Source organism: Zootermopsis nevadensis, unplaced genomic scaffold, assembly GCF_977971745.1.
Source record: "Zootermopsis nevadensis isolate Lab colony 2312 unplaced genomic scaffold, Znev_1.0 Znev_ptg000002l, whole genome shotgun sequence".
Taxonomy (NCBI): Eukaryota; Metazoa; Arthropoda; class Insecta; order Blattodea; family Termopsidae; genus Zootermopsis; species Zootermopsis nevadensis.
In genome coordinates this window covers 5,407,952-5,435,338 of record NW_028259134.1, presented here as the reverse complement: position 1 = coordinate 5,435,338, position 27,387 = coordinate 5,407,952, and the positions used below count along the sequence as shown (strand labels likewise).

General features: G+C 37.0%; 2 protein-coding genes across 3 annotated transcripts in view; one reads left to right on the top strand and one right to left on the bottom strand.

Annotated features, from left to right (window-relative positions):
• LOC110829036 (small G protein signaling modulator 3 homolog) overlaps positions 1 to 3,092 on the bottom strand; it is a 34,576-nt gene extending 31,484 nt beyond the window's left edge. The window contains exon 1 of one of the 2 annotated variants that reach the window (XM_022062320.2): positions 2,994 to 3,092. Coding sequence is in view for 1 of the 2 variants with exons in the window: in XM_022062318.2 (XP_021918010.1) it covers positions 2,512 to 2,580 (69 nt within the window). In the remaining variant the exon portion in view is untranslated. The other variant, XM_022062318.2, reaches the window with a different exon arrangement.
• A 266-nt stretch (positions 3,093 to 3,358) lies between these two features.
• PEK (pancreatic eIF-2alpha kinase) overlaps positions 3,359 to 27,387 on the top strand; it is a 31,370-nt gene continuing 7,341 nt past the window's right edge. The window contains exons 1-13 of the mRNA XM_087354756.1: positions 3,359 to 3,691; positions 4,930 to 5,056; positions 7,758 to 7,911; positions 11,666 to 11,840; positions 12,371 to 12,551; positions 13,957 to 14,106; positions 14,848 to 14,956; positions 18,533 to 18,649; positions 20,387 to 20,531; positions 21,674 to 21,788; positions 22,720 to 22,955; positions 25,160 to 25,303; positions 25,886 to 26,576. Coding sequence (XP_087210882.1) covers positions 3,552 to 3,691; positions 4,930 to 5,056; positions 7,758 to 7,911; positions 11,666 to 11,840; positions 12,371 to 12,551; positions 13,957 to 14,106; positions 14,848 to 14,956; positions 18,533 to 18,649; positions 20,387 to 20,531; positions 21,674 to 21,788; positions 22,720 to 22,955; positions 25,160 to 25,303; positions 25,886 to 26,576 — 2,484 coding nt within the window. The 5' untranslated portion in view covers positions 3,359 to 3,551. The remainder of the gene's footprint in view (positions 3,692 to 4,929; positions 5,057 to 7,757; positions 7,912 to 11,665; positions 11,841 to 12,370; positions 12,552 to 13,956; positions 14,107 to 14,847; positions 14,957 to 18,532; positions 18,650 to 20,386; positions 20,532 to 21,673; positions 21,789 to 22,719; positions 22,956 to 25,159; positions 25,304 to 25,885; positions 26,577 to 27,387) is intronic.

Genomic DNA, 27,387 nt, shown 5'->3' with positions numbered 1-27,387 from the left:
TGAGGCTGCCAAAAAACAGTGTCAATAACATGGACTGATGTATAATCAACCTTTATCATATGGAATAGAAGATTTAAACTGCTATACTGCAGAGCTACCATCTGGATTTAAGCTCCAAAGTTTAACAGTTTAGCATGTAACACACAGACAGATGAATGCTCATAAGCAAACGAAGAAACAAGAAAACGCTACTTGTTGATGCAGAAGCATGAAAATGGCTGTCTTCTGGGTTGCTGCACCATGTAGTCTGGTAGAAGTTTACCAACGTTTCAGAGGTTCACTCTGCCTCCATCATCAGGGTGATGATAGAGGTACCAAGAACCTCTGAAATGTCAGTAAACTTCTACCAGACTACATGGTGCAGCAACCCAGAAGACTGCCATCTTCAGACTCACTGCCGTGAAAGCATCAAATCCTACACAGAAGCATTAATTTTCAAGGTTGGAAAGAAAGGCTATGAGAAGTGACTCAACAGATTGAATTTTGTTTTATAAAATGTAAGAATTCATGAATGGATAATAGCACCAGCAGTGAAGATCTGGTAACAAGTTATGCAATACAGCAACTGAATGGGACACATCCGCTATTGGCATATGCTGCTGATGTTAATTTATTGGGTGATGACATAAATACAATGAAGAGGAACACAGAAGTTTAACTAGAGGCTAGTAGACAGGTGGGGCTAGAAGTAAATTAAGAAACAACTAAGTACATGTTAGTATCTCGTCAGCAGACAGGCGGGCAGAATTATCTTAGGGTGGCTAATAAATCCTTTGAAAGTGTTATAAAGTTCAAATATTTGGGAACAACAATAACAAATCAAAATGATACTCATGAGGAAATTAGGAGGAGACTAAATTCCAGAAACTTCTCAGTTCAAAATATTTTGTCTTCCCATCTGATTTCTAAGGACCTGAAAATTAAAGTATACAAAACAATAATTTTGCCTGTTGTTTTGTATAGGTGAGAAACACGGTCTCTCACTCTAAGGGAGGAACATAGATTGCAGGTGTTTGAGAATAGGGTGTTCAGGAGGATATTTGGGCCTAGGAGAGAAGATGATGGGGTCTGGAGAAAACTACACAATGACGAACTTAAAAATTTATACTCCTCCCCCAATATTGTCAGGGTGATTAAGTCAAGAAGAATGAGATGGGCAGGGCATGTAGCGCGCATGGATGGGACAAGAGGTGTGCACCAGGTATTGGTTGGGAAGCCTGAGGGGAAGAGACTGCTGGGGAGACCTAGATGTAGATGGGAGGATGATGCCTGGTGGGATCTATGGGAGACAGGAGTTGAAGGCAATAGGATTTTGTTGACCCAGGACAGGGACCAGTGGAAGGGTTTGGTTAATTCAGTGATGAACCTTTGTGTTCGGTAAGCCATCTAGTTAGTTAGAGGCATCTAGCAGTACTGCGCAACAACTATCACCCAGGTCATTTGAAATAAAACTTCCTATCGACTGGTGTGGGTTTAAATGCAGCATACTTAGTATGCTGCATTTGTTTTCTGTTATCATTTTGAAAGTGTAAAGTTCTTTTGAGCTCACCCTGCATAATCTGACCCATTGGAAGCATCGTTATATAAACCAAGAATAATTGGCAACTCAACTTATTACAACTATACTGTCACTCACATAAATACTAAAACAAAGCAGTGAGTATACATATGTGATGTACAAATGAACACAAAATACAGGCAATAAAAAGGAAAGAGGAATGGTACTACAAGGCCAATAGTAAACACAACATGATGCTGACAGAACATAAAGAACTGCAGAATAATAATTTAGTAAGCATGAAATTACCAAAACTGTATTGTATTATTGTCCTTTTGCAACTGACAAATAACACCATTGCTATCAAGTGAGAGATCAGTCCTGCACATTAACTAGAAAAAGAAACAAAAACCTGCTCTGGACTAGGAAGACACAGCACTGAACATTAATTCTATTTGCATTTGGAAAATAACAATAGTTTGAACATTTTGCATTATATAATGTCAAATGGCAAAATTATTAATAAATAATGAATTGGCAGGATGTGGAAGGGAACAGCTGTGGCCTAATTTGAAGCACTACCCTGGCACTTGGCTAAGGGAAATCAGAAAAAACATGAAACCCTGTCAGGGTTTCTGGTCACTTACCCAAAACTTAAACCAGGGACCTGCAAACACTAAGCAGTAGCACTAACCACACACCTACCAAATTTGGTCACTGCACATGAAAAAGACTTAACTGAAAGTTAGGTATGTAAAATAAGGAACCAACAAATGTCCAGACAACAAGTACGTAACGAGCTGAATATTACACTGAATACTTGGCGTTTGAAAATTAATGGCAGTAAATATGCAATCCCACGCAGTACGTAATTTTAAATTATAAGAAGCTTGGAATATAAAACAGATTTACCTTATGCAATATAAAGCAATTTGTAGCACATAAACAGCATGCTTAATGGGAAATACAACATCACAGACGACATTAGTCTTGGGATTTAAACACCAACTTACATTGTAATCTTCCTTGCCTGCATATCCTTCGTGCGGTCTATTTCCAAACAGTGATTTGGCAATATCCATTATTAAATGCTGACTAACTTTGGTTTAAAGGCTATTTCTGTTGTTCTGAGACTTGAAATAAATGAAGCAGTTGACAAGTGATATGAAACCTTGTGATAAAGACGGTAGATAAAAAAAAACACTTTAAAAATGTACTCTTCTACTGTTCGTAAGTGCGAGTAATTGCAAGTATAAACAGTAACATGAATAAAGGTAAATGTTCATAAACACGAAGAATGTATTCTACTCTATAATAAATTAAAACTTATTACATATGGCCTTGCAGACGATACACAACAAACCCATTCCAAGAGACATCACAGATTACAAGTTATCAGTTTCGGGGCACTGCTAGATATATACCGAATGTCAGAGAAGCAAATATAGAAGAAGAGCATTTGGATTAGATACTTCTATTCGATTGAAGCCATTACCAATCACATCTATACAACGAAGTGTTGAAGCATCTGGAGTTCCTAGATTTTCTTCAAAGGATATGAGTACTTTACTTTCATGTTCCTGAAAAATCGTACTTGCAATTCGTAGGGACAAGCCCTCCAAGTGTAAGGAACAAATATGTTCTGTGACTTAATGTAGCAAGGATAATTTCTTCAACGTGCACAGATTATGAAGACATTGTTATATATTGTAGCAAGCCAACGATCATAGTACGTTTAGTCCAGTCTAAATAGGTGAAATTGAAATTTGCAAGTGGTACCGAGGTTATGGGTAGGTCACTGAACTGGGAATGTAGCGAGATCCTCCCCACAACTAAATAAAAGCGATTTGTGCTAGAAACTTCTTGCGTCTGACATTAATACGTCAATGAGTAATACGTCAGCTGTGGAACACGTCATTTCTTCCAACAACCAACCAATGTGAGCGGAAGTTGTGATCACGTGATTACTGTTTTGACTGGTCTGGGATGGCAGAAGTTGTGAATGTTGATTTTCCGATGACGGAAGAAGAACTACTATAATTTAGTCGTTCACATGGCGATTTCTAGTATATTTAGTGTGAAGAATGTCGTTGCTTTTTATTTAGGGACATGCATCGTCGCTGCCATGAGTGGCGAAAGTGTAATAAGCGAACTACCATTCTGTGGTCATGACAGATTTAACACGGAACACAAGTAAGTTTATTTTATGGCATTCTGTAATGACAGTGATAATCGTTTCTGAAGTAATTTTGACTTGCTAACTGTACAGTATTCTAGTACAAGTAATCGGGTTTGCATATTTATAAACATGCAAATACAGCATAACCTTGATATCCACTGAAAAATGGGAAATTAATCTTGTCAGTCATTCTGTTCTATGAACAATGTACTTAACGTCCATATGTTCAGTATGACTGTGCATGTAGGGATGAATGGTTATTATGACTGTGGAGTAGAATGCTGATGCAGGTGGCATAAAACTGGTTTTACCAGGACTTGCACATCAATTATTATCATTGTTTACATGGTTTCATATGTAGATCTGATAGTTGATTTCTCACTCCATTAAATTACTCTTTCAAGTTTCCTCTTTTATCTGTAGGTGAGGGGACAGTTGGATTGTCACCAAATATTAAAATCTCAACAATAGGTTTTGAATAATTCCTTTAGACAAGAAAAATTTGTAGTTTGTTTGTCATGCACCAGTAGCTCTTCTTGTGCCCTCTATAGAGAACAGGTGCTTGAAAACTTTAATCTCTTCACCTGTGATATCCCATGATGGCAGGCTGCTACTTATGTACAGAATGTAATGTTTCTTCTAGTAGTCAGTCTTCAACTATCCAACATGCAGCCTGTCACTTTACTGACTGGGCTATTTTAAATCATTCTTTATTTTAACACCATGTTTCTTAACCTGCATGAAGTACATGTGCATGTGACAACTCATATAGGATGTTAGTGGAACTGAATCTTAATATTCCATGATGGGTGTAAGCTGCTTCAGATACTAGTAAAGGTGATTACAGCAATAAGTGTTTGGAACATCAGTTGATAAAATTACAACTTTATATTCAGTATATTAATCATTTAATAAGAATATGCTTTGTTGTGGAAAGTATTTCCTTTATTTACAGTGCAGTGAGCTGTTGGCGACAAATATTTGCCCATGTTAAGTACTGTGTGTAGGAAATACTGTTAAAATTAAGCATTATGTATCACAATGTGAGAACTGGCCAACAGCTACCCAAGTAGAGGCACAATACTCTTTTTAAAGTACTATGGTAATCATGGTTCATATTGGTGTAATTTTGGGAATCAGCTGAAGTGTTTGTAAGTTGAGTGTAGAGCCATAGTTTGCAAAACCTCAACTTAATTAACCATGAGCTTATATAAAAGAAAACTCAACCAAATATTATTATCATCATCATCAGGCTGGTATTTGTGAGTACACTGGATGGGCGGCTATCAGCACTAGATCCATCTGATGGGGGTTCTGTGAACTGGAGTATTGAAACTGGACCTGGTCAGATGCTGTCTTCCAGTATACACAGGCTTGAGGTATGTTGTTGATCCTTCAACTTCCCTCACCTTTGACAAGGACAGAACTTTTGAATGTGGGGAATACTGAACTGGCACAAATTTTGTAATCAATTGTAAAACTGTAGGTTCTGTCTGCTGACCATCATCTTTTTATTCTTGGTATCTTATCACTCTGGAGCAGGATTGAATCATGTTTGTAAGATGCTTCTGTCTAAAACCTTTGCTCTTGCCGAGTGGACTGAGACCTTGTTAGACAACTGGCCATAACATATTTGTAATCTGTGTCAGAATGACTTAATATGTTGTTTTTCAATAAATATTTATCAAAGAATATGTGAGTGAGTTATTCAAACATTTAAAGCCAAAGCTCATCTAAATAATAATTAAAAATTTGGTTCCTACCTCAAGGAAAATACAATACTTCTCCATTACAAATAAACACATTGGTGAACATTGTTTAGGAAAGTAATCTTTGTTAACTGAGAAACAAAACAATTACACTTTGTAGGAAAATTGCATTTATCAACTTTTAAAAGGTACTGACTATAGTTACCACTGTGGTAATGATATTGTTGAATCAATTTCAGAATTTTTATAATGCTGAAATGAATGATACAAATTAAGCACTGGGTGAATATTGTGAATATGAATGAATATGTACATAGTTACACATCGGTGTAAGTAAGCTATATGGACTATGGATTTATGGGGCTCCAGAAATACTGTAGTATGACAAGTGTCATCAAGAAGCTATGCTGGTCACTTCCCATCCCCACCCCTATTGCAGTTTGCCAGCTTGGCATTGTTCTGCCAACCCCCTTTTTGTTCTTCTAGCCTGCAAGAAGCTTGACATGTTTGAGAAACTTAAAGTTAGTGCCACTAGACAGAGTATCCTAGTCATTCTAGAAGAAACTGTGCATCTCCACATAATACTGGAATGGCTGAAAGTTGATAAAAGATCACGTTTTGGTGCTGGGGAGTGAGTGCAGATCTGACCCTGATATGGAAGTGTTTGAATGTTAAATGAAGTGAATAGTCATTGCAAACAGTGGATACAGGAAAAGTGGAAGAAGAACAGTGAAGTTATAAAGCAGTTGCATGAATAATAGCAGCATGCTTAGCAGGCATACAGTTCCACACCTGAGGAGTGGTTGCACGTGCCTCTGAGAAGGACAAACATTACCAGTGACACAGTTTCATTGTTTCACAGTTCAGTAACACAGATTATTGATTGTAATTGTATTGTGATTGCAGCAGTATTAGTGCAAAAGAAATCCCTCCTGAGTGAACCTGCAGTGTGAATAATTACTACATAAAAGTATTTACTACTGAAATTTTCAAACCTTTTGTACAACCTTTTACTTTCTAACAAGGGTGCAGCAATTACACAGGTTTCACCTTGTAATGTGAATATGGTCTTGTAAGAATGAAATGTAACTGTAATGAAATTTTAAAATATTTACTGGTATATTTTGTTCTCAGGAAACAGGATCACTTGTAGTTTTAACCATGCCATGTAATAATCATATTTAAATGTTTCCCTTTTTATTCATGTTCCCAACTGAAAGTTGCAAGAATGCACCTTCTTCTTCCTCCTAATTTGTTTCCAATGTATGTGGATCATCTGGTAGTTAAGCCACTCCATCTGTCACTGCCATCCCTTGACTCTTCTTTCTCCTCAGTTTATTTCCGTATTCTTCCTTCTCTCTGTTTGACAGTTTTCCTAACCTCTTCTTGCCATCTTGATCTTGGTCTCAATCTTGAATGTTTCCCTCTTAAAATTTTCTCCATGTTCTTTCTTAAAATGTGCACATGCCATCTCATTCTGTTATTTGTTAGTCTTCCAGTGTGTTTAACTTTTAATTTTATATAACTTTTTGTTTAAAAATGTGCCTGTTAGCTGCTTTATTCAGTCATGTTTTTCTTATTTTGTTTTGATGGTTGCAGTGAGTTCTGAGTTCCTGCTTTCATGGCAAAGATGTGTTTTTGCAAATAAAATTATTTGTCTGTGATCAGATTCAAACACAGGATCATTATATCGAATTATTATGAATGATAAATCACTGAGAAATAAAATAAATACTTGCTTCCCTAGCACTTCTAGCCTTGCCATTGCACCACAAACAATGCAGTGATAATGTGAAAGATAATACTGATGATTACTTCTTGCATATTAACAGATAGTTACTGGACTGTGTATGTTTTACAGACAAACAGAAATTACACATTCTATTTCATATATCACTGTCTCCATATTTTGATATCCATTGCCATTTGCTCTTAGTATGAGTTCCACATATGAATTTTTAAATATATGCAGTAAAACAATATATCAAGGGCACAATTTTAAAGATTCAGTTTGTTTGTACAAATACAACACACATAAAAAAAATATATTTAGACTTTAGGGTTTGAACTTGCAAAATTGATCTTCACATCAACACAAGTCCCCATTCTTACTGACTGGTCTATGAAGGACCATGGACAACCAACTGAAGACAATTTTTTACCTCTGTTTTGCTTTCAGAGGACCTGAAGAAGTCTTTAACATAATTCATGTTTTTTAAATTATGCAGATGTATTGGTGTCTTTGAACTGCATTGCGCAAATTTTTGGGGATATAAAAGTAACAGTAATGCACACATGTTCAGAACACATACTACAGTAAGGCAAGTGTATTGTGCATTGACAATAAGAAGTTTGAAATTTTCTGTTACAGCTGACTAATAATGGACAGTTTGTGCGGATGATCCCTTCACTCAGTGGAGGTATATACAGATTCAATGGCAGCAGCATTGAGTCTGTTCCTGTCACTGCTGACCTGTTGCTTAAATCTGCTCCATTTACATTCTCCAGTGACCTTGCTATCTCAGGTTTGAACATACTTGATTGGCTAATTTTTTGAAGTAACAGGTAAAATTACATTAGGAGTTAATATTTTAAGAGGCATACTTCAAAGAGTGTAACCCAGTCACATCTGATTTAAATACCTCTCTACTAACACAGAAGGTGATTTAAATACGCTAGTAGCAGATAGAAACATTACTAGAACATTAAAAATTAATTAAAAGTCAACTGTGCATGTATTCATTTTCATTTGTGAAGTTAAGTTGCTGAAAGTATGTATTTACACATATGTGGTCCTATATGTAGATTTTATATGACAGACATGGTACATCTTTTAGTGGCCATTTTCTCCTTTTATGTTGCTGGGACAAGGTAAGAAGTGGGCCAAATATTTTTTCTTACAAACGTAGAGGGGTGGAACTAGTTGCTGGACATCCATGTTAGAAGTCGGCATCTCCATAGTCTTCAGTGACTGGTTTGCAGTGGCAGCGCTAAAGTCTGTACAAGGCACCTTATTGTTTGCTGGCTCTCATTGAAAATTAAATTATTTAAAAACACTTATATCAAGTAGATAGAAAACAAAAATCTTTTGATGGCCTTTAATGAAGGCATCTACTATGTAACTGCATAAAAGGAATAATTTTATTATGTTGGTTAGTCACAATCTATCTATAATTAATCTTTATTTATTCACAAATATATCTGTTACAGTGATTCCTAAATTGTATCAGCAGTTCAGAGTCACTGTAATATTCTGAATCACAAACATCACTGTCTCAATTTAGCCATTATTACTTATCATTATACGTACATGCATACATTATATAACACTGTTCAACAAATTTTTCATTTCTTGTTATGGGCATGAAAGTAAGTTTACTTATAGATTTTGGGGTTATAAACACCACGGAAATAGTGCTTAAATTGGCAGATTGGCTCTTGTTTTCGAAGAAAACTAATTTGTTATATTTATACAAGGTATTTTTAGTTATATGGCTACGAACATACCTTTGTCAAACACTGCGCCTTTTCGCCTTTCGCTTATATTTAGCTACTGGAGCATCCCTTTTCACTATCCAAAAAAATAATCGGCTAACATGGCAGCACTCCATTTGCTTTTGTATCTTTGCTCCATCGCTGAGATGTCTTGATGGAAGCACTCACCATGTACATCGCTGACGGCACCACAGTTTGACGGGAAGAAATCCAGGTGTGAGTGCAAGAAATGAATCTTAAATGACATGTTGCACCCCAGTTTTCCATAAGAAGTCAGTGAGTTCACTTTCTGTTTGATAGAATTTATCACTGTTTATTTGCGAGTACGAAATGTTGTCACTTTCACAGAATGATCTAGAAGATTTCACTGTTCTAGCCTCGAGGCCAAAAACTCTGCCTTATTATTCAGCAGTTTGAGATCCCTGATGAGGTCATTAAGCTCACATTCTGTGATCTTATGTGGTTCAGAAGGATAAAGGTTTGTATAAAATGGTGGATCTCTTGACGTAGACGGCTGCTATACTTCTTCGTGTATATCAAACTCAACATGAACATCATCAGTGTCTTCATCTTCATCAGAGTCTACAGAAAAACTTTCGCGTGGTTCAGGAATAGGTAGTAGTTCACCGTGGGGCATGGGGCGAATTGCAGATGGTATATTTGGGTACATCACTCTCCACTTTTTATTCATTGTCACCCCTTTTTGAATAGGAGGCGCCATACAGAAGTAACTGTGTGATGTGATTTGTTGGCTCCCTCCATACCATGGGCACTGGAAAAGGCACAGAACGGTCCCTTAAGATTCACCCACGCGTTGAGTTTTGATGAACAGGTAGTGCAGCATATGTGTGGAGCCCAGTTCTTGTCCTGATTGCCTACTTTACACCCAAAGTACAATTTGTTAAGCCTTTTTTATGGCTTAGTAAAAGTACACTTTCTTGAAGCAAATGTGACTTCTCCACATACGTAACAGAAGTTATCCAGACTATTCACGCAATTATGGGGCATATTAATCTCACAACATACAAATACTGCACAAGAAATAGGGATCTCACAGAGAACCGTTAACTGAGAACAAATTACCCAGTACCTGACCGGATCCGAGGAATACTGAAAGAGTTGATGCATTTGAGGTGGCAACAACTTACCACATAATGCAGAGCGGGATGACTTGCTGATCACGTTTTAAGAGCGTGGTGGTACTATAACTGATAATAATGTAGAGTAACTTGCTAATATGAAACCCTAACTGTAATTCAAAAACAGGAGCCAATCAACATATATTAATGTGATTTCTGTGTTTAGCAGCCTAAAATTAGTCAAGATTGGTTAGTTTTGTTTTCATAACATTTTACGTGTTGACCAGTGTGATATGTTATTGCTTTACCTGCAAACCAATAATGTCAATAATATTTGAATATTTTAAACAAACTGAGGTAATAGGTGCAGAGACTTCAAATAGGATGGCATGTCATGTCTTTGAGATGTTTGAGGACTTGCATACCAAGCTGAGTTACGTAGGTAATATAACTCATATACCATAATTTTGTACATATAGGGTTCGGCATTGGAATGTGACAGTTTTCAGAGTGCAGCTGCAGCTATTGAGTGTTGGGGAAGTGTGTGTGGCTACGTGACCGCCAAGGGATGCAGTTTTGTCTGCCAGTGTAGTGAGAGACAGTATGGCTAACTGGTCAGTGGCGGAATGCGTATTCGCGGTAATAGCATTTATTGAAGGCAAATCCGTAATCCAGGTCCAGAGAATATTTAGGCGTGCATTTAATGTTGTACGGCACGGAAGAATTCCTACCCGTAACATTATTTTGAGGCGGGTAGAAAACTTCAGTAACACCGGCAGTGTTAGTGATCGTTTTTCTGGTAGTGCACAAACAGTCCGCACACTACAGAACATTGCAAGGGTTAGGGAAGTGGTGCAGCTGAGTCCAACTTGCTCTGCTAGGCATCAATCAGCTGCATTACACCTATCGGACAGGAGTGTTTGCCGTATTTTGTCCGAAGACCTCAAATTTCATCCATACAAAATTAAATTGAATTAATGAACTGTTTGCGAGCCATGTTTCCCGGACACATCATTTCTCGATTTGGAGATGTCGCCTGGCTGCCTAGGTCCCATTATCTAACGGCTGCCGATTACTTCCTATGGAGATATTTGAAGTCTAGAGTGTATGTTAACAAACCACGCACCATCATGGAGTTGAAACAATGCTTCACCGAAGAAATTTGAGCAATTGATGTTGCTTTATTGTGACGAGTTATGGGCAATTTCCAGTCTAGATTACAAGAATGTATTCGTTGTCATGTTGTCATAGTGGCTGCTTGACAAATGTTATTATTAAGAAATAAGCAGAGATTAATAAATTGCATTGTACTGCTGTTTTTCAAGTGATATTGTTTTATTTTAATTTGACCCGAGTTAGCCACAATAGCGCTCTGAAAACCGTCACATTCCACTGCCGCACCCTGTATGTATACACATAATTTGAATTAGATGTTATTAGACTTGTAGTTTAAATCCTCCAGTGCTGATGGGTTATGTCCAATATTTATATTGTCCTTCCACCTGTGTTTTGGTCACTTAAATGGTCTCTTCCCTTCAGAGCCTCTTACGTTTACATGTGCCATAGCTACTGATTGTAGAAGAAAAGTTTAAAAATCTATTGTTGGTCTTTATTGCTAAATTTGATTAATGTTGGTTAAAAGATTGAAAAGATGAATTGTGTACACAAAAAATAAACATACTCGATCTCGTTTACTGTATTTTAGGGGGAAAAGAGACCAGAACTTACGGTGTTGTTGTCAAGACTGGCCAGTTGCTGTATGAATGCTCTATGGAAGGCTGCAAAAACTCAACAGAAAACTTGACACCTGATGACATTGTAGTTATTCAGAGGCACACACAGACCGTAAGAGCTATTGAAGCACGCACTGGTTCTGAAAGGTTAGTATACTTACTGTCCTGTCATGGCACAAATGAAGTAGCAGTGTTGGACAGACAGAAGCTTACAAGTGTTTGGCCCAATGGCCTGTCACATTTCACATTAAAATCTTCTTTGGTCAGACTCTTTTCATGGGTGTTTTATTTAAATCGTAATTAAAAAAAAGTTATAACTCGGGCTGAATGTTGGGGCACATGGGTAACCCTGTCATTTTGAGTTTAAATGAGTCACCATTCTAAGCGGACTAAGGAGGCAGCTCTTCCGACAGACTAAAGTATAGGTCTGTTATGTGTTGTGAAGAAATTCAGCAGCATATTATTCTCAAAGAAATTTCTTAGAAAAGAAAAATTGTCATAATAAATTCTGCCCAGAATTTGTTATGTGGTAATTAGTTACAGTCGCATATAGTATATATTAGCATGGAAACTGGAAGAAGCTCTGAGATTACAGGCTTGTCTCATTGAGAATAATGTCATCCCCTGCATATTACTGGATACTGTGAAATTAAATTCTGGCATTTTGTTATTTATAGGTGGAATTTTAGTGTTGGTCAGCATGAACTGAGCTTTGTTTCTGACAGTGTTGACAATTGTCATGGAAATAGTCCAACCCCAGTCCAATTCTCTGATGACTCTGAGCTCAAAGTTATTGTACCAGAAGGGCTTATCTGCTCTGTCAGTAGGTCAACAGGTGAAATTATTTGGAAACACAAGGTAATGGTATTTGTATCATATAATTTTTAATTTATAAAATAAATCCTATTAGAAATAATGTGTGTCCCGCGCGGTCTGAGGCATCATGCTTCGGACTGGCGATACAGAATGCACACTGGTTCGAGTCTCGGGGGAGAAGAAATTTTCTCATGAGCTATCGACCAGTGTATGGGACCAGTGCCAACCCAGCATTGTGAGGAAATTGGGGAGCTACAGTGGGTAGCGTAATCCGGTCATGAAAACTAGCAATGATTGGGGATTCGTCGTGCTGACCACACGTCACTCTATATCTGGTTGGATGATCGTTCACCTCAGCTTAGGCATGTGAACGTGAGGTCAGCAGCCAGCTAGTCGGTTTTGGCTCTCTGGAGCTGTTATGCCACGGATTTAATTAATTTAATTTAAGAAATAATGTGTGGGTAGATAAAGATTTGTTCCACTTTCTTGGATGCAAGAGCTGAAGGACTAATATCTGTATGAAATAAAGTCTTTTGAGATATAAAAATGCTGTTGCTTGTAGTTTAATGTTATCTTGAAATTTTATTGTAAAACATTTTCTGTTGTGTTATTTCACATTTTTTGATATAATCTAGTAGGCTAAAATACAATTGATATTGTGCATGAATCCACCAGAATAAAAGTCCAGTTGTTCATGCTCTGAAATTCCTTTTATCATACCCAACCCATTTCACTTGAAGTTTACAATCATGTTTGGAAGTGCACATGTATGTTCCTTCTGACATTTTCTGGAATGAATTGTTTTTTTATCTTCACTTATATCTGTTTCAATTGTCCGGCCTTGCCAGTTATAATCAAGTATTGTGCAGTCATGTTTAAACCAGTATTCACTGTTCTCACTGTTGACATTCTCAAAGTTGTCTGTATGCTTCAAGATAATGGCTTATCTAAGTATATGGAGGTTAGTCCTCTCTTGTATCACTGAAATGTACTGAATTTGTAGTTTTCATGTATATTTGTTTAATTCATGTGAGAGTGTTAAGTTCAGTGCCATTTTTTTCCACATTACACAAATAATTTTTAAAGTAAATTATAAAGAACAACTTTTGCATCCATCATCAGTAATCTTAATGCAATGTGTTGGCTCCAGTTGTGTGCATTCCTGCTCGTAAATGTAATTTGATTAGTTTAAAACTGTCAGTGTTCCTTGGTAAAATTGTTAACGTGCAACTTCAGATTTAACTGCTGCACTTGTTTTGTTTGTTAGAGGCCAAACCTGCAGCATAGGATCAGCCAGTCTCAGTCATTCCTACATAACACTCTCATTTATCTCATTAGTGCTACTGGGCTTCAACACTGGATATGGCAGTATTATTATGTGTGTTTTTAATGGCTCCTGATTCAGTGCAGTTCTGAATGTCTGCTGTTTGAAATGTCATTGTTCCAGTTTGAGTCACCAATTGTGGCTGCATGGTACCTGTTTCAAGAGGAGATGCACCCAGTTAACCTCTTCAGTGGTGCACAGTGGACACCTTCCTATAGTGATGGCATGGGCCCACTGACACCGTCATTGTATATCGGTATGCATAACAGACAGGTGAGCATAACTCCTCCCTGTATAGCCAAGACTGATTGGTTGCATTGAAGATGTATATTTTTTCTATAAGTGCTATAGTTGGAAAAGTTTGGGTGTTTTCAATACTGTATGCCAGATTACATGTAGAAAATTCTTGAGTTACGCTGTATCATAATTCAGAATATGTGGTTTCAAACTTGTTCCTTGCATGATTTATTCAGTTGTAATAAAATTGTTAGCCATTCATTTCTGAGTTAAGAGGTTCTGTTTGCCTCTACTTGTGCAAACAAATGTCTTTATGTTATAACACCTTGGCTTTTTCATGCGTGTTTCAAAAGAGAATCTAGAAAAATCACATACTAGTTTTGTTCACAAGAGGGTCCAAACTACTTGACCATTGTGATCAAACTCAGTATTGTAGACTTAACTTTTATCAACACACTTTATTTTAAAAATCAGTATCAGATATCAAAAATTGAGAACACAGGTGAAAAATAAACTGAAAGAAGAACAGTTTAGTTTCATAGATTAATGTTTGAAATTGTTGTTGCAGTTAGACAGGCAGTAGAAAAAAGTTGGATTTTCAGCAAAGAGAAATTTCATTTTGCCTATATAATAGCACCTGTTAAGTGTCCACTGCCCAAAACATCCAGTATTCTCCTGTCACCCAGTCATGTAGCTCATTATGCACAATTAAATACTAACCACAAAATGCATTTGCTTTTTATTTTAATCTTTCTCAAGCTTTCTGTCTATGTGCAGCTGTATATCCAAGAAAGTGTCACTCTCGGTAATAAGATGCCTACCGAGCTGGCCAGATCTTCACGATCACGCATTCCACAAATAACGTGGGCTCCTGTGTCAGCAACAGGTATTGTGCAAACTTAACATGTCTTACAAGTTACACTCTTTCTCTTGTTAGCCAAAATTGAAACTGAGAGAAGTATTTGCATAATTTGCTACCTTTTCACACAGTCTTTTACAGTTAGAGTAGGGCATTTATACTGTTTTCCCTTGTATTATGACTGTGGTCATGTGAGAATTAATAGATGGATTTAAATTATTTGTTGGTAATTTTTTCCAAGAACATGTGTCATTCATAGTTTAAACTGTTTAATGTAAATTAATCTGGTTAGCCTTGTCATCTTTCTTACATGTGTAATTCACAGTGCACAATAGTGACTCTTAAAGCTCTTGCTGTTTCTTTTATTATATCTGTTTCTTCTTTGTGTAATGTGATGTGTATAAAGTGCATTGTTGCCTTCTAATAAATGTTTCCCTTTTCGTTTTTATTATGTTGTGGTGGGGACAGTTGTGACTTTTGAATATTTGTCACTTGAGCATGAACATTTTTTTAGTATTTTTATTAAGGAAGAGACAGATATGGAAACTGCACATTAAGGCTGTGGCAACAGCAGTTCCTAAGAACATTAATTAATTTAAGTAAACATGAGAATTATGTGCGAATAATTGAAAAGTGTTGTTTTGAGACAAAATAAGTTTGCATTTCTTGTGTCAGTTTCAGTACAAAGGCAGATAGTGTACTGGATTGATAAAGTGGCAACTGTAGTGTAAGCAACTCAGAGTTAAGTAAATGAGATCTCAGACTCCGGTAGCACAGAATCAGATGCATTTGGGAGGGGGAATGTAAACAGAAAGATGACCACAGTGTAAACAATGACAACTCCCATGTAAAAATAAAGAACGGGCAATTATGCGTTACAAAACATAATCTTATTATTTCCTCCAGAAATCTGTTGTCTGTGGAAGATACTGAACACTTCTTGATTAATAACATTAATGTCTCAGTGATGAAGTCAAGTGATCACTGTAAGTTATGTGTGGAATTAATAGTCTATATTTTATCTGAAAATTCTAGGTTAAAAATTGTAATGAATAGACCAAAGTTTATTTTATGATTTTCTGCACTCTAAAACATTTAAACATCGGTTTAATCCTGTTGGGTGAGGAAATTTAAATTCTGTGATTTAAAGGTTAGTTTAATTAGGTAATCTTACAACACTTTAATTGTATGATTTGAAGCTTTCACGATCGTGTAACTCAGCAAAATTTTCTTGGGTGATCAGCTGTGTCAAATGGTTGAAAGAAGAAACTGACGTTTCAGGGACCATCTCTGTCCCCATCATCAGGGTTCTGATGTGACTGGATGTTGCAGTTGTCTCCCATATATACCTGCCCGACCAGTGCTCATGGCCGGACTCTAGCCAATCACAGCTGGTGGGCGGAGTCAAGAGCTTGTGCTGTGTGGTCCTGCTTTCTATTGGTGTTTTGACTGGATTGCTTGAGAATTTTTGTTACCAGATATCAGGTCCGACTCAAAGCGTAGCCTCCATCCCTATTAAAGTTATTGGGATGCAGGTTGATCTCTATTGCTTCTTTTATCAGGCAGTCCATGTATCCTGATTTTTTTCCCAGAATTAATTTATAGTCATTGGCATGGTTTAAACTGGAAATACATTTTGTAAAGTTTGAGTTTAAAATTAATGACATATTCCACCACATGGGCCAGGATCAGAAATGCTTGTGCTTTGATTATGCCCTTGGTGATCACCAAAACTTCCAGAGATAGTCTTCCTCTGTTGTCTGAGAAGTTTAAATGTATCAAATCATCTTAACTCCTACAGTGCTGCGATCACAGCACCAATTACTCCATAAAACTGTACTAAATTCATGTCAATTGAGTGGAGAGGAAACTTAAATCTGAATGTTACTTGGGCAGGACTATCTCATGTTTGCCTGGGAAAAGTCATGCTCTTTTGTTAAACTGTAAACTCAGTTGATCCTATGCTTCTATCTCATGACCTGTAATTGTCAGGAGGGGAGAGTAGAGCTGTGCCTCATTTACTACAAGAATTCATCAGTGACATTCCACCTGAACAGAATAACAGATGACTGGCATCTTATTGCATGTCCAAGTGCTCATAGGCCTGACTGATTTTGCCTTATCATTCAGGAACTCAGTTCTGGAATTCCTGCAATCAGTTATAGAGCATATATTAGGCAAGGGAAGTAGGAGAAACACTGAATCAGATTCATTCATTTTTTGCTTTTGTCATCCTGATTTTGGGAACTAACATTTGGATCAGTGATGCATGTGGTGTTTGGGTAAGCATGGTGATTGCAGTGTGTGTGAGTGAGTGTGTTCTTTGTTTTCTAACATGACTGGTTGATTTCATAAAATATACATTTCTTATTTGAATTAATGTACATATTTATATACTGACTACAGCCGCTGATGCTTATTGAATGAATTCAGTTTAATTATTCTGTGAGGAAAAAATATTTTAAATATTGCAGAAAATTGTAATGGAAAAAATTTAACATAAAGATAATTGGTCTGTTATCAGAGAGAAAGACTGGTAATTGCAGAAGGTCATGGGATGATATTATAATGGAAGATCACCCTCCCACCTCACATCCATCAAGTTGGTATTAACATTTGCAGGAGGTTAGAGTACCGTTTTAGACTAGTCCAATGGCATAATGTCAGTACGAAATTTTATGAAAATCTGTCCAATAATTCTTGAGTTATTATATGTATATAGATGGTCATCAATCATTGTAGAGGATCATGCATAATGATGTTGCAGAAGATAGTCCTTCCACCTCACTACTTGAAGCATCTATTACATTGGTATTACTGATTGTAGGGAATTTTAAAGCATATGAGTTTGTGTAGCTCCTATGTCATACATAAACTCCATATCATACTTAACGAAAATTAATTTGGCTGTTTTTGAGTTACATACAAGTAGATGTAGAGACAAGCCGGTCACAGTGGCTATGCGGTCTGAGGCGTGGGCGTTGTGTTCTTTGACTCTGGAACCATGGGTTTGAATCCCACTCAAAGCATGGATGTTTGTCTGTGTCTTTCTGTGTTGTGCTCTCCTGTGTACAGGTAGAGGCCTTACGACAGGCTGATCACTTCTCGGAGGTGTCCTGCAAAATGTTTAAATAGATCAAGTAACCTCCAAAAAGAGGCAGCCAAGACCCACACTGGGTTGTAGAGCCAGAGATGAGGTGTAGAAACAAAGTAGACTTGACAGGAGCTTGAATGGAGCTGAGAGAAATTGATTGTATGGTGATGTTCCCCCAATTAAATTTGCTTAAGATAGAGTTCATTAGCAAGCTTTTGTGGTGGAGAAGATAAATTGTGAGGTTCCATAATAGTGGGACCTTTTTGTGCTAGGTAGTATTTCAGTTTGCATGAAGATCTTGAAGATCTTCCATTTGAGTGATACTGTAACCACGTGAAATGCACAGTAGAATAAAAATATGTGTTTATTGAATGGAACCTTGGAATTTACTGAGAGTGGCATGATTACTTAAACATTGTATGTATGACTAAAGTATCCTTCTCTACTTGTTATTATAGAAAATTATAATGATACAACCACATTTTTTAATCACCACTGTTTTCTTGCAGCCCTTGGTTTGGTGGGATCTGTAAATTCTGACTCTAATTCAGAATTAACTGAACTGGGAAAAACAGAATTAATAACAATAGCACAGTCCATCTTGTATGCTTCAGAGTACAGTAATGGTAAGTTAAATTATGCATCACACATTCAGAGGTCCCACTATTATCTCATGTTCAGTAGTACATTCTGAAATATAGATTAAAATTTCAAAGAAGTGCAGTTAAACATATTGTAACGTGGGCCGGTATTGCGACCCTGATTGTCAACCCCTGATTTATTCACGTCAAATTAAATCAGTTACAGAGGTCTGCACATACAGTCAACTCTCTACAACAACAACACACTTGTTCCCTGTACACACACACACACACACACTGTAATCCGAGTCTATCTGGTCCCTCGAGCTCGGCGCTCTTCACACTCTTCGCTTATACATCGGCCCGTAGCACCCCACTGGACACACGCTGTCTATAAACAGACACAACAATGCCAGACACAATAATGTCTAACGCAACAATGTCATTAAACAGACACAACAATATCTATAAACGAGTACAACAATGCCAAACGCAACATGTCACAATATGTATAATTAGTAGCTGTAACGTTACCTTACACAAAATCACATCTGACTACCCTGAGTAGCATGACCATCAATTCTGCTGAGTTCTAAGTTGCATGGGCATGTGTCTAAAAATAGTTACACTCAGATCAAAATGACCATGTCACATTCCACTCCACAGAGGGGACTGTCTCCCATTATATCACTCCAGGAAGCAATATGGCTTCCTTAGACATTGCTGAACAATTTGGCATTTGATATTTTATGTATGTAGCTTAGTTTTGGAATTATGATTCCTTGGCAAGTATTGTGTTTTGTGAAAAATGTCCAGACCACAATGTCTGTATAAAGCTTCATGAGCCTGGTTTTCTTTGTGTTAAGTAATAAATATCAGAGTAGGATTTGATGTTTTCACAGTGGTGACTCAGAAGACAGCTATCTTCAATAAATGTCAGAACTTCTGAGCTAATGATCTTCACTTGGAGATTCTGAAGGTAACCAGGTTTTGTGGCTTTACTTGGTCACTCCAAGCAGCAATCAGGATTGGAAGTTTATATTACAGAATCCTGTTGTACTTATAGTAGTTAACAGTTATCTTATACAATCACTTATGTAACTTTTACCAGAGAGTATTTCACTGGGATCGTATTTGAACCACATGGTGGATATGTGCCAACCAAGACTAAGCAAACAGTGTAACAAACAAACAAAAAAATACACGCTTGTAGGCAAATGTTGACAAGACGAATAAAAACAGTTGGACCACATAATGGAGGAATGGACAACACATATATAAATGCCTATGAATATTTCACCAAGTTTTAATGTGCATATTTCATTTTACTTATTTTAAACCCAGCATCATGTCACTATGTACAACAAAGTGTAGCAGCTCTCGTACACCGAACATTGTAAAGTGAACCTATAGATGATCAAGTAGTGGTCAAGACATATTGTTCAAGTATAGCCCCAGTTAATCAGTGTAAAAATAGAGTAGCACAATTGCATTAGACACTGGTGTAAGTTGTAAAAAGTTGTACTTTAAAATAGACCATGTTTCCCAGTTTGTTATTCTTGAACATCTTACCATATCTTATCTAAAAACTATGTAATCTCAACAGTTGGTAGAGAGTAATAAAATAACTAGATGAACATACAACAAATTCATTCATAGAATTTAAAAAAACTGTTATCTGTAATATAATTACTAATTTAGGCTAACTGAACTATTTCAGTATAGTGCTTTTGTTCCTTGTTTTATTTTTTGCTACTTCTAAAATATTGTTTGTTATTGTAGGAAATGGCTATTACTTGTTTAGTGCCCCCAGCCTACAGTGTGATGTTGATGATAGTGGAAATTCAACAATTACAGAACTGGAGGAAGAAGTAACTACAAATGATTTTAAAATGGAAAATGAAACATTTTCCCTCTGGTACTGGTGGTAAGTTTCATAGTGCATTTTGTGTTAGTCTGCTCCGAGTTTCCAAGAAATTAAATTTGATTTATATTCATATAATATAACACCCATGTTATGCGATACTCAAACAAAATGTTACAAGTTTGTGATGGTAATTCTTTATACAATGTAAAATGACAACATGGCAGCTGCGTGAAAGAAAATAAAAGTTGCATTTGACCAGGATTCAATCCTGCAACCCCACACATATGAGACATACTGCCACACAGCTGACATATTGATATTGATTTAGATTACTTACAGAAGACACCACATGATTTGTACAGCTGGAACTTAAAGTTGTGTAAGTAAAATAATTGACATTATCTTTTATTAATAATCCAGAATTTTCAAAGAATATTCCAATACAGATTACACCTTCATAATCTTATATATGTTCTCTTTTCACATGATTGGATTATAGTTTTGTTATCGGAACTTCTTTACCTCTATAGGTTATTAGGAATTGAATGGTAGAATGATTTGGAAACACATATTTTAAGGTACTGACCTAGTATTTTCCTAGAAGCACAAAAGTCAGAGTAAACCTCAAGATAGCTGATCTGTATGCCAGTATGGGTCAGCTGGAACCTTCTGAATACAAAGCAGTAGGTGAACCATTCAATCACAGTATTCAGATTCATATTCTTCAAGGAAAGTAGACCTTAGATGGCTGCGTTCTGGTGAGGTCTTTGCTGGCCCCATCATAAGGGCTCATTGCCCTGAAATGCTGGTAAACTTCTCTGAGACTACACAGTGCTAAAACCAAGAAGATAACCATCTTTGGATTTACCGCCGTGAAAACCTCAAATTGTACAAAATAGACCTTGTTTGTTTGCTAAACATACCTCATCCATTTTCCATATAAGAAGAGCAAGAACTGCATTGTGGAGGCATACATTTAATGAAGATTTCTGTCTTCTGGATTGTTGCACTGTGTAGTCTGGTAGACGTTTACCAACGTTTCAGAGGTCATACTGTATCGCCCTGATGACGGAGGCAGTGTGACCTCTGAAACGTTCGCAAACATCTACCAGATAACACAGCGCAACAACCCAGAAGACAGAAATCTTCATACCGTTGTGAAAACCTCAAATCATACATACATTTAATGTTTTTTTTTTCAGGAAAGAGGTTCTTGTCATTAGCATTTCCACTGCTGTCTTAGTGAATCTGGTAGTGATGCAGCGATTCGTGCACGTCTTTCACCTTCCATTTACAAACAGTGAAGTAGCAGAACAGGTAAGAGTTCAGTATTTTAATGAGCTGTTGGTAGGAGACTGTGGTCCTGTATGTGGTTACCACCATTGTAGAGGAACCTATAAGATGACAATTTGAGGTCTCACTGCTGTGTAAATCTTAAATCTCATATGTTTGAAGTAGGGTTGGACAGTTACAGCAAATCTTGATACAGTTAAATTCAAGGAGCCCAAACTGTTTTCTACAGAGAATGCAGCCTGTGTATCAGTGAACCATCTGTTTTAAAGAATAGTACAGATTTATCTGAAACTGATGCCAAGTTCTGTTCCAAGCTTGTGATGTGTGACTTACTCTATTTTCTGCATCCTCTGAATGAAATCAGCCATAAATGTGTTATATGTGTTCAGAATGCATGTAGATGCAGCGTGGTGCAGTTTTGGACTGTGATGCTGGTTGCAAAAATGTTTCCTGTGCATCTCTCTCCCTTTCTGACCTGAAGATGAAGGTGGGCCAGCCTCCAAAATGCTGCATACTTAATTTTAACTTCAAACAGTTGATATTACTAGGGGAAATACTTATATTATAGTAGCAGTTTTCAGTAAAATTTGATTTGGAATTTACATTAAACTTTCAAAGAAAATGTAGCTCCAGTTTGTTTTGGTATAATATAAACTTGAGTGTACATGACGTTCCATTTCCATGTAATGGAAATGGAATGTCATGCATATTATGTGTACTCCAACTTAGAATATGCCTTGCCTCTCTTGTTTTGGAATATCCACACCAGAATGTTGTTTAAAACCACATGTAGCTGTGGGAATTCTTTTGCAAATGCAGCTATATCAAATTTATGTAGTGTCTATCTGAGCTCTTAAAAGTCAAGGCACTTGATGTGGAGTTACTGCATTTCATTTGGTTATATTCTGTATTAGTGAACAACATGATTCCCTCAGGATTCTTATTTATTTGCTAGGAAATCATTGTTGTGGAGAAACCAGTAGCAGTGCTTCCGGAGCCAGAACCACTACCCGCACACAGAAGCCATTCAGATCCAGGTGGACAGCAGTCATCTGAGTTCACCTCACGCTTCTTGACAGACTTCAGTCCTGTTCATTGCCTTGGGAAGGGTGGTTTTGGAGTTGTCTTTGAAGCTAAGAATAAGATTGATGATTGTCACTATGCCATTAAACGTATTCCTCTTCCGAACCGGTAAGATACGTGAGTTTGAGCTTTTAATACCAGTACATATACTACAGAAAGAGGGTTGTAATATTGTTATGCCATGTTTGTAGTGAAAAGTAGTAAAAATGAGTCTGTTAGCATTAACATATCTGATGTGAAGCTTTCACGGCAGCTTTCATTAATAAAGTCTTCTCGGGCTATAAGCCATGTTAGTTGGTGATTGATCACCAACTAACATGGCTTATAGCTCGAGAAGACTTTATTAATTAACATATCTGTTTGTTGTCCATCTAATCACATGTAACAACTTTACAACTGAATGGATTTTTATGTTTGATATTGGTGGATTTTACTAAAAATTGTTGATACATTCCATTTTCTGTTAAAATTGAACACTTTATGTGAAGACCTGCACTTGCTTTTTTGTGCGTCACAAACAAAAGTCACGCGTAACTTACTTTATGTTTTTTGAGCAAAAAAGTTTTGAACAGAAGTTTATAAAAAATATCTGATACACCTTTTTAATTCTTACAATTTTTAAATACTTTAAACAAAAGGCACTTTTTATTTTTTTAAATCCCATCTCAAATGTTGCTACTCATAAATTGAATATCTACAAACAATAACAGTGAATGCACCACAGGCCTCAGGAGGCCCAAGATATCAAGCCTTTGGGACACTCCTAGCCAATTTCCCTATACCTAATCCCAGCTGTGTTGTTTTATTTAACTCCTGGGGCTGTACTGTCCAGTCCCTTTCTGAGGATGCTTGCGTTTTTGGGGTCTGGCCCCCAGTTAGTGTTGCCCTGCTTTCACCATTGTGGCTAAACATTAGTCCAGGAATTCTTGGTGTTTTGCCCATCACTTTTCACACACTTTGATCACTGTCTGTTCACTTGAACAACATGTTTTGAACCAATGTAGGTTCAGTTTTCTGTTTCTATGTCATTGCACTAAGGATTTCCTAGAAGCTAGAAATGCTAGGGAAGCAGGTATTATTTTATTTTTCCATGATTTATTGTTTGTTGACATTCTGATTTAAAGTTTCCATATTCAAATCTTAGATTGGCAATTTTATTTGCTAGAAGCACATACTTTACAAACGTTTTTGTTTTGTTAAGTGTACCAGTTATTTGTACGGAATATGAATATTATGTAAGCCCTTGAAAGAGCTGTTTTAAAGACCTGGTTTCTTTAATATGATGTTAAGAATCACTGAGCTTCAGGCACAGATCTCATCTTGACAGAAATCCTATGCCAGTGAACAATATATCACAAAAATAAGTAAAATAAATACCTGCTTCCCCACACTTCTATCCTCACTAGTGCAGCACACACGATGCAGTGATAATATGGATTATTATACTGATGAGTGCTTTTTTCTCATTAACAAAAGTTACAGGACTGCATATGCTTTTTACACAATAATTAGGTCTACACACACTCTTTCAAATGTAATTTACATATTTGGTGTCTATTTTCAAATGCTCTTAGTATGAGTTCCACATGAATAATTGGGATTACAGTGCTTACATTACTTTTGGTTTCAGATTTAAAAAAATCTAAGTGCTTGATGTTTATTGCACAGAGTATATTCTATAACTCATGTTATTGTAGTTAGTCAAAATTAATGTGGATTGACAATATCCATTCATTTAATTTCCATGTCCAGCAACGCCTAAATAGTATTTTTACAAAATTCTGCAACAATAATCGCCTTGTCGTTAGCTAGCATCAAATCCTGTTGCGTACAGAGTTCGCCCATCGTTGGACATATGATAGGTGCTCTGGGGTCTGAGTCTGTCCGCAGTTGCACCGTTCTTCGTCATTGATGTAGCCCAACTGACAATATAATAGCATACATGGGGATGTGGAACAACATTTTGATGGAACCTCGCCTAAGGCACAAAACAAATTATAGTATTTATTTAGCACTAAAATTTTAGTTGCTTTAAGTCTTGCCATGCTGAGTTTTATTTACAAAATGTGTTCTTTTTGTTTACATGACATATTCAAGTTATCTTGACATGACTTCCATTGATAAACTATCACAAATAATTTGAATTAAGAAGGAAAAGGCAGGAAATGAATTTATTTTGCTGACATTTTAAAACAATAAACCTATTCATTGCTAGTGTCTGATATTTTTGGCAAAAGTCATGATCATTCTGTTTAAATGATTAAAACCATTGCAAGATAATCTGGAAGTTTGTCTGTGATATCTGCTGTCAGGCAAGAATCTCGTGATCGTGTGATGCGGGAGGTAAAGGCCCTAGCTAAGCTGGAACACCATAATATTGTTCGCTACTTCAATGCCTGGTTGGAGTGCCCTCCAACTGGTTGGCAAGAGGAGCAGGATAAATTGGTTCCTAATTGGTAAGTACAGAAAATTTGATCGGTAATGTATTATGGGAACCCCTACTGAAAAGGTTTCCAAATACAGTGAAATCCATACGTAAGGCAGCAGATTTGAACACTGAGGGAAACTTTAAATGCACAAAATTTAATTTTGATTAATGTTGAATAATGATTATTATTGAAATGTAATATAAATTATTGATGTGGCATCACTGGAATTAAACCTTAAATGAGGGGAGGCATTAAAATGATGAACATTAAATGGGGTTCTGTATTACATATTTTCTTGTTCTGCCCAATTCTTTTAACTGCATTGTCATGGTTTTGGTGAGCTATGTCTTAAGTGTAAACCATATTTCTTTTGTTTCAATGGCTTTTACTGTAAAACCATTCTTGAGTAACTCTTAGCTACTGCCATGGTGGTTTACATATGAAAACACCTTCAGTGGGATGTGTATATGGTCCATTATTTCTTCAGAATTTACAGGTTTTATGTGTGCTTTAAGGGGTTAAACAGATTCTGTTATTCTTTGAGTAATCTGTAGTTTTAGTGCTCTGGGATATAAGAGAGCATGCATGACATGTTCTCTTCTTTTACAGTGATGCCTTCTGCTCACTTGTGAGTACTGCGTCTGTTGACTTCACCAGCCAGACTCAAGGAACTTCTCTGCAGAGACACCTATCTTCAGATATTTCTGCAAAACAAGACAAGTGTTCCTCTGTGTTTCTAAATGTAGGAAGTGACAGTGAGTCAGAGAGTTGCACCTCTATCCAACAGATACCCAGGTACAACCCAGACAAGAGTGATTCTTTCATTGTGTTTGAAACGTCAGGTGGTCATGAATCAGAACTTACAGTTAATGATGACAACAAACGCAGCTCTCAAGATGGATTTGAAGTAACAGAACATAGTAGGGGAGTAAGTAGAGATGTATTATATTGCAGTAATTCTGAAACCTCTAGTATGTGTCTATCTGCATGGGGTGAAGAAAGCAGAAGAAAAAGGACTTCTTCTGCTACTGAATGCCATGACTCCAAGAAGAAAGTTGGTCACAGGCGACCGTTGTCTCTTGACATTTCCAGTGGAGGTGGAATTGTGATGCCTTCTCCTAAAGCATCTCGCATGTACTTGTTCATTCAGATGCAGCTGTGTCGCAGAGAGAGTTTGAAGGAGTGGTTGAGAGACAATGTGTCTAGTAGAAGTGCATATGTTGTTCTGCCGATGTTTGAGCAGATTGTTCAAGCTGTAGAGTATGTCCACCTGCAAGGCTTGATCCATAGGGATCTGAAGGTGAGAGTAATTTGTTATTGGTTTAATAACTTTAGAGGTTATAAATAGTGAAATCCCCCTTTTTTTTATCTAAATTTATTCTTGATTTAGATTTTGAGTTTCTATATATTTATTATGTTGCCCTCAGTGGACTAGTGGTTAGCGTGCTTGCCACCGGACCCAAGGTTCACGGGTTCAAACCTGCCCTAGGTCGATGGATTTTTAAGGGTGATAACAATCCATAGAACAACTTCCTTCAGAGGGGAAGTAAAGCCGACGGTCCCATGTCGTAGATTTATGGCAAGTAAAAGAACCTTGCGAGCATGAACAAGATGTTTTGTAAGCAAAATTCAGCAGCTGTTTCTTATCCACCTCTTTGCTAGAGGCCTTGCAATGGGCTGATCACTCATCCAAGAAGTCCCTACCAAATGTCTAGAGCTAAATAGATCAAGAAACCTCTGAAAGGAAGCAGCCAAGACCCACACTGGGTTATAGAGCCAAGAAGAGCTACTGGCAGCTTAATTAATCAAAGTACAAACAAACATGCTGTATCCATGCTAAGCAGATCTGCAGTCACTTTTTTGTGGTGCAACCTCAGCTAATGGATGGAAGAGACAGTTCGTTAGTTATGTATTTAACAATACAGAGTTGCAGACAACCAAAGAGGAGGAGTTTGATGTTTATTTTTTCCCTTAGTTTTTAGGGTGTGGAAGGAAGAGTTTTCATTCAGCTCCATGTACAGTCCACGACTGTAATCTTGAGACATACAAGGAATGCAGGAAGTCTGAAGTGTTGAAGGCAGACGCTATCTTTCCACCTCCTTCCTTTACCT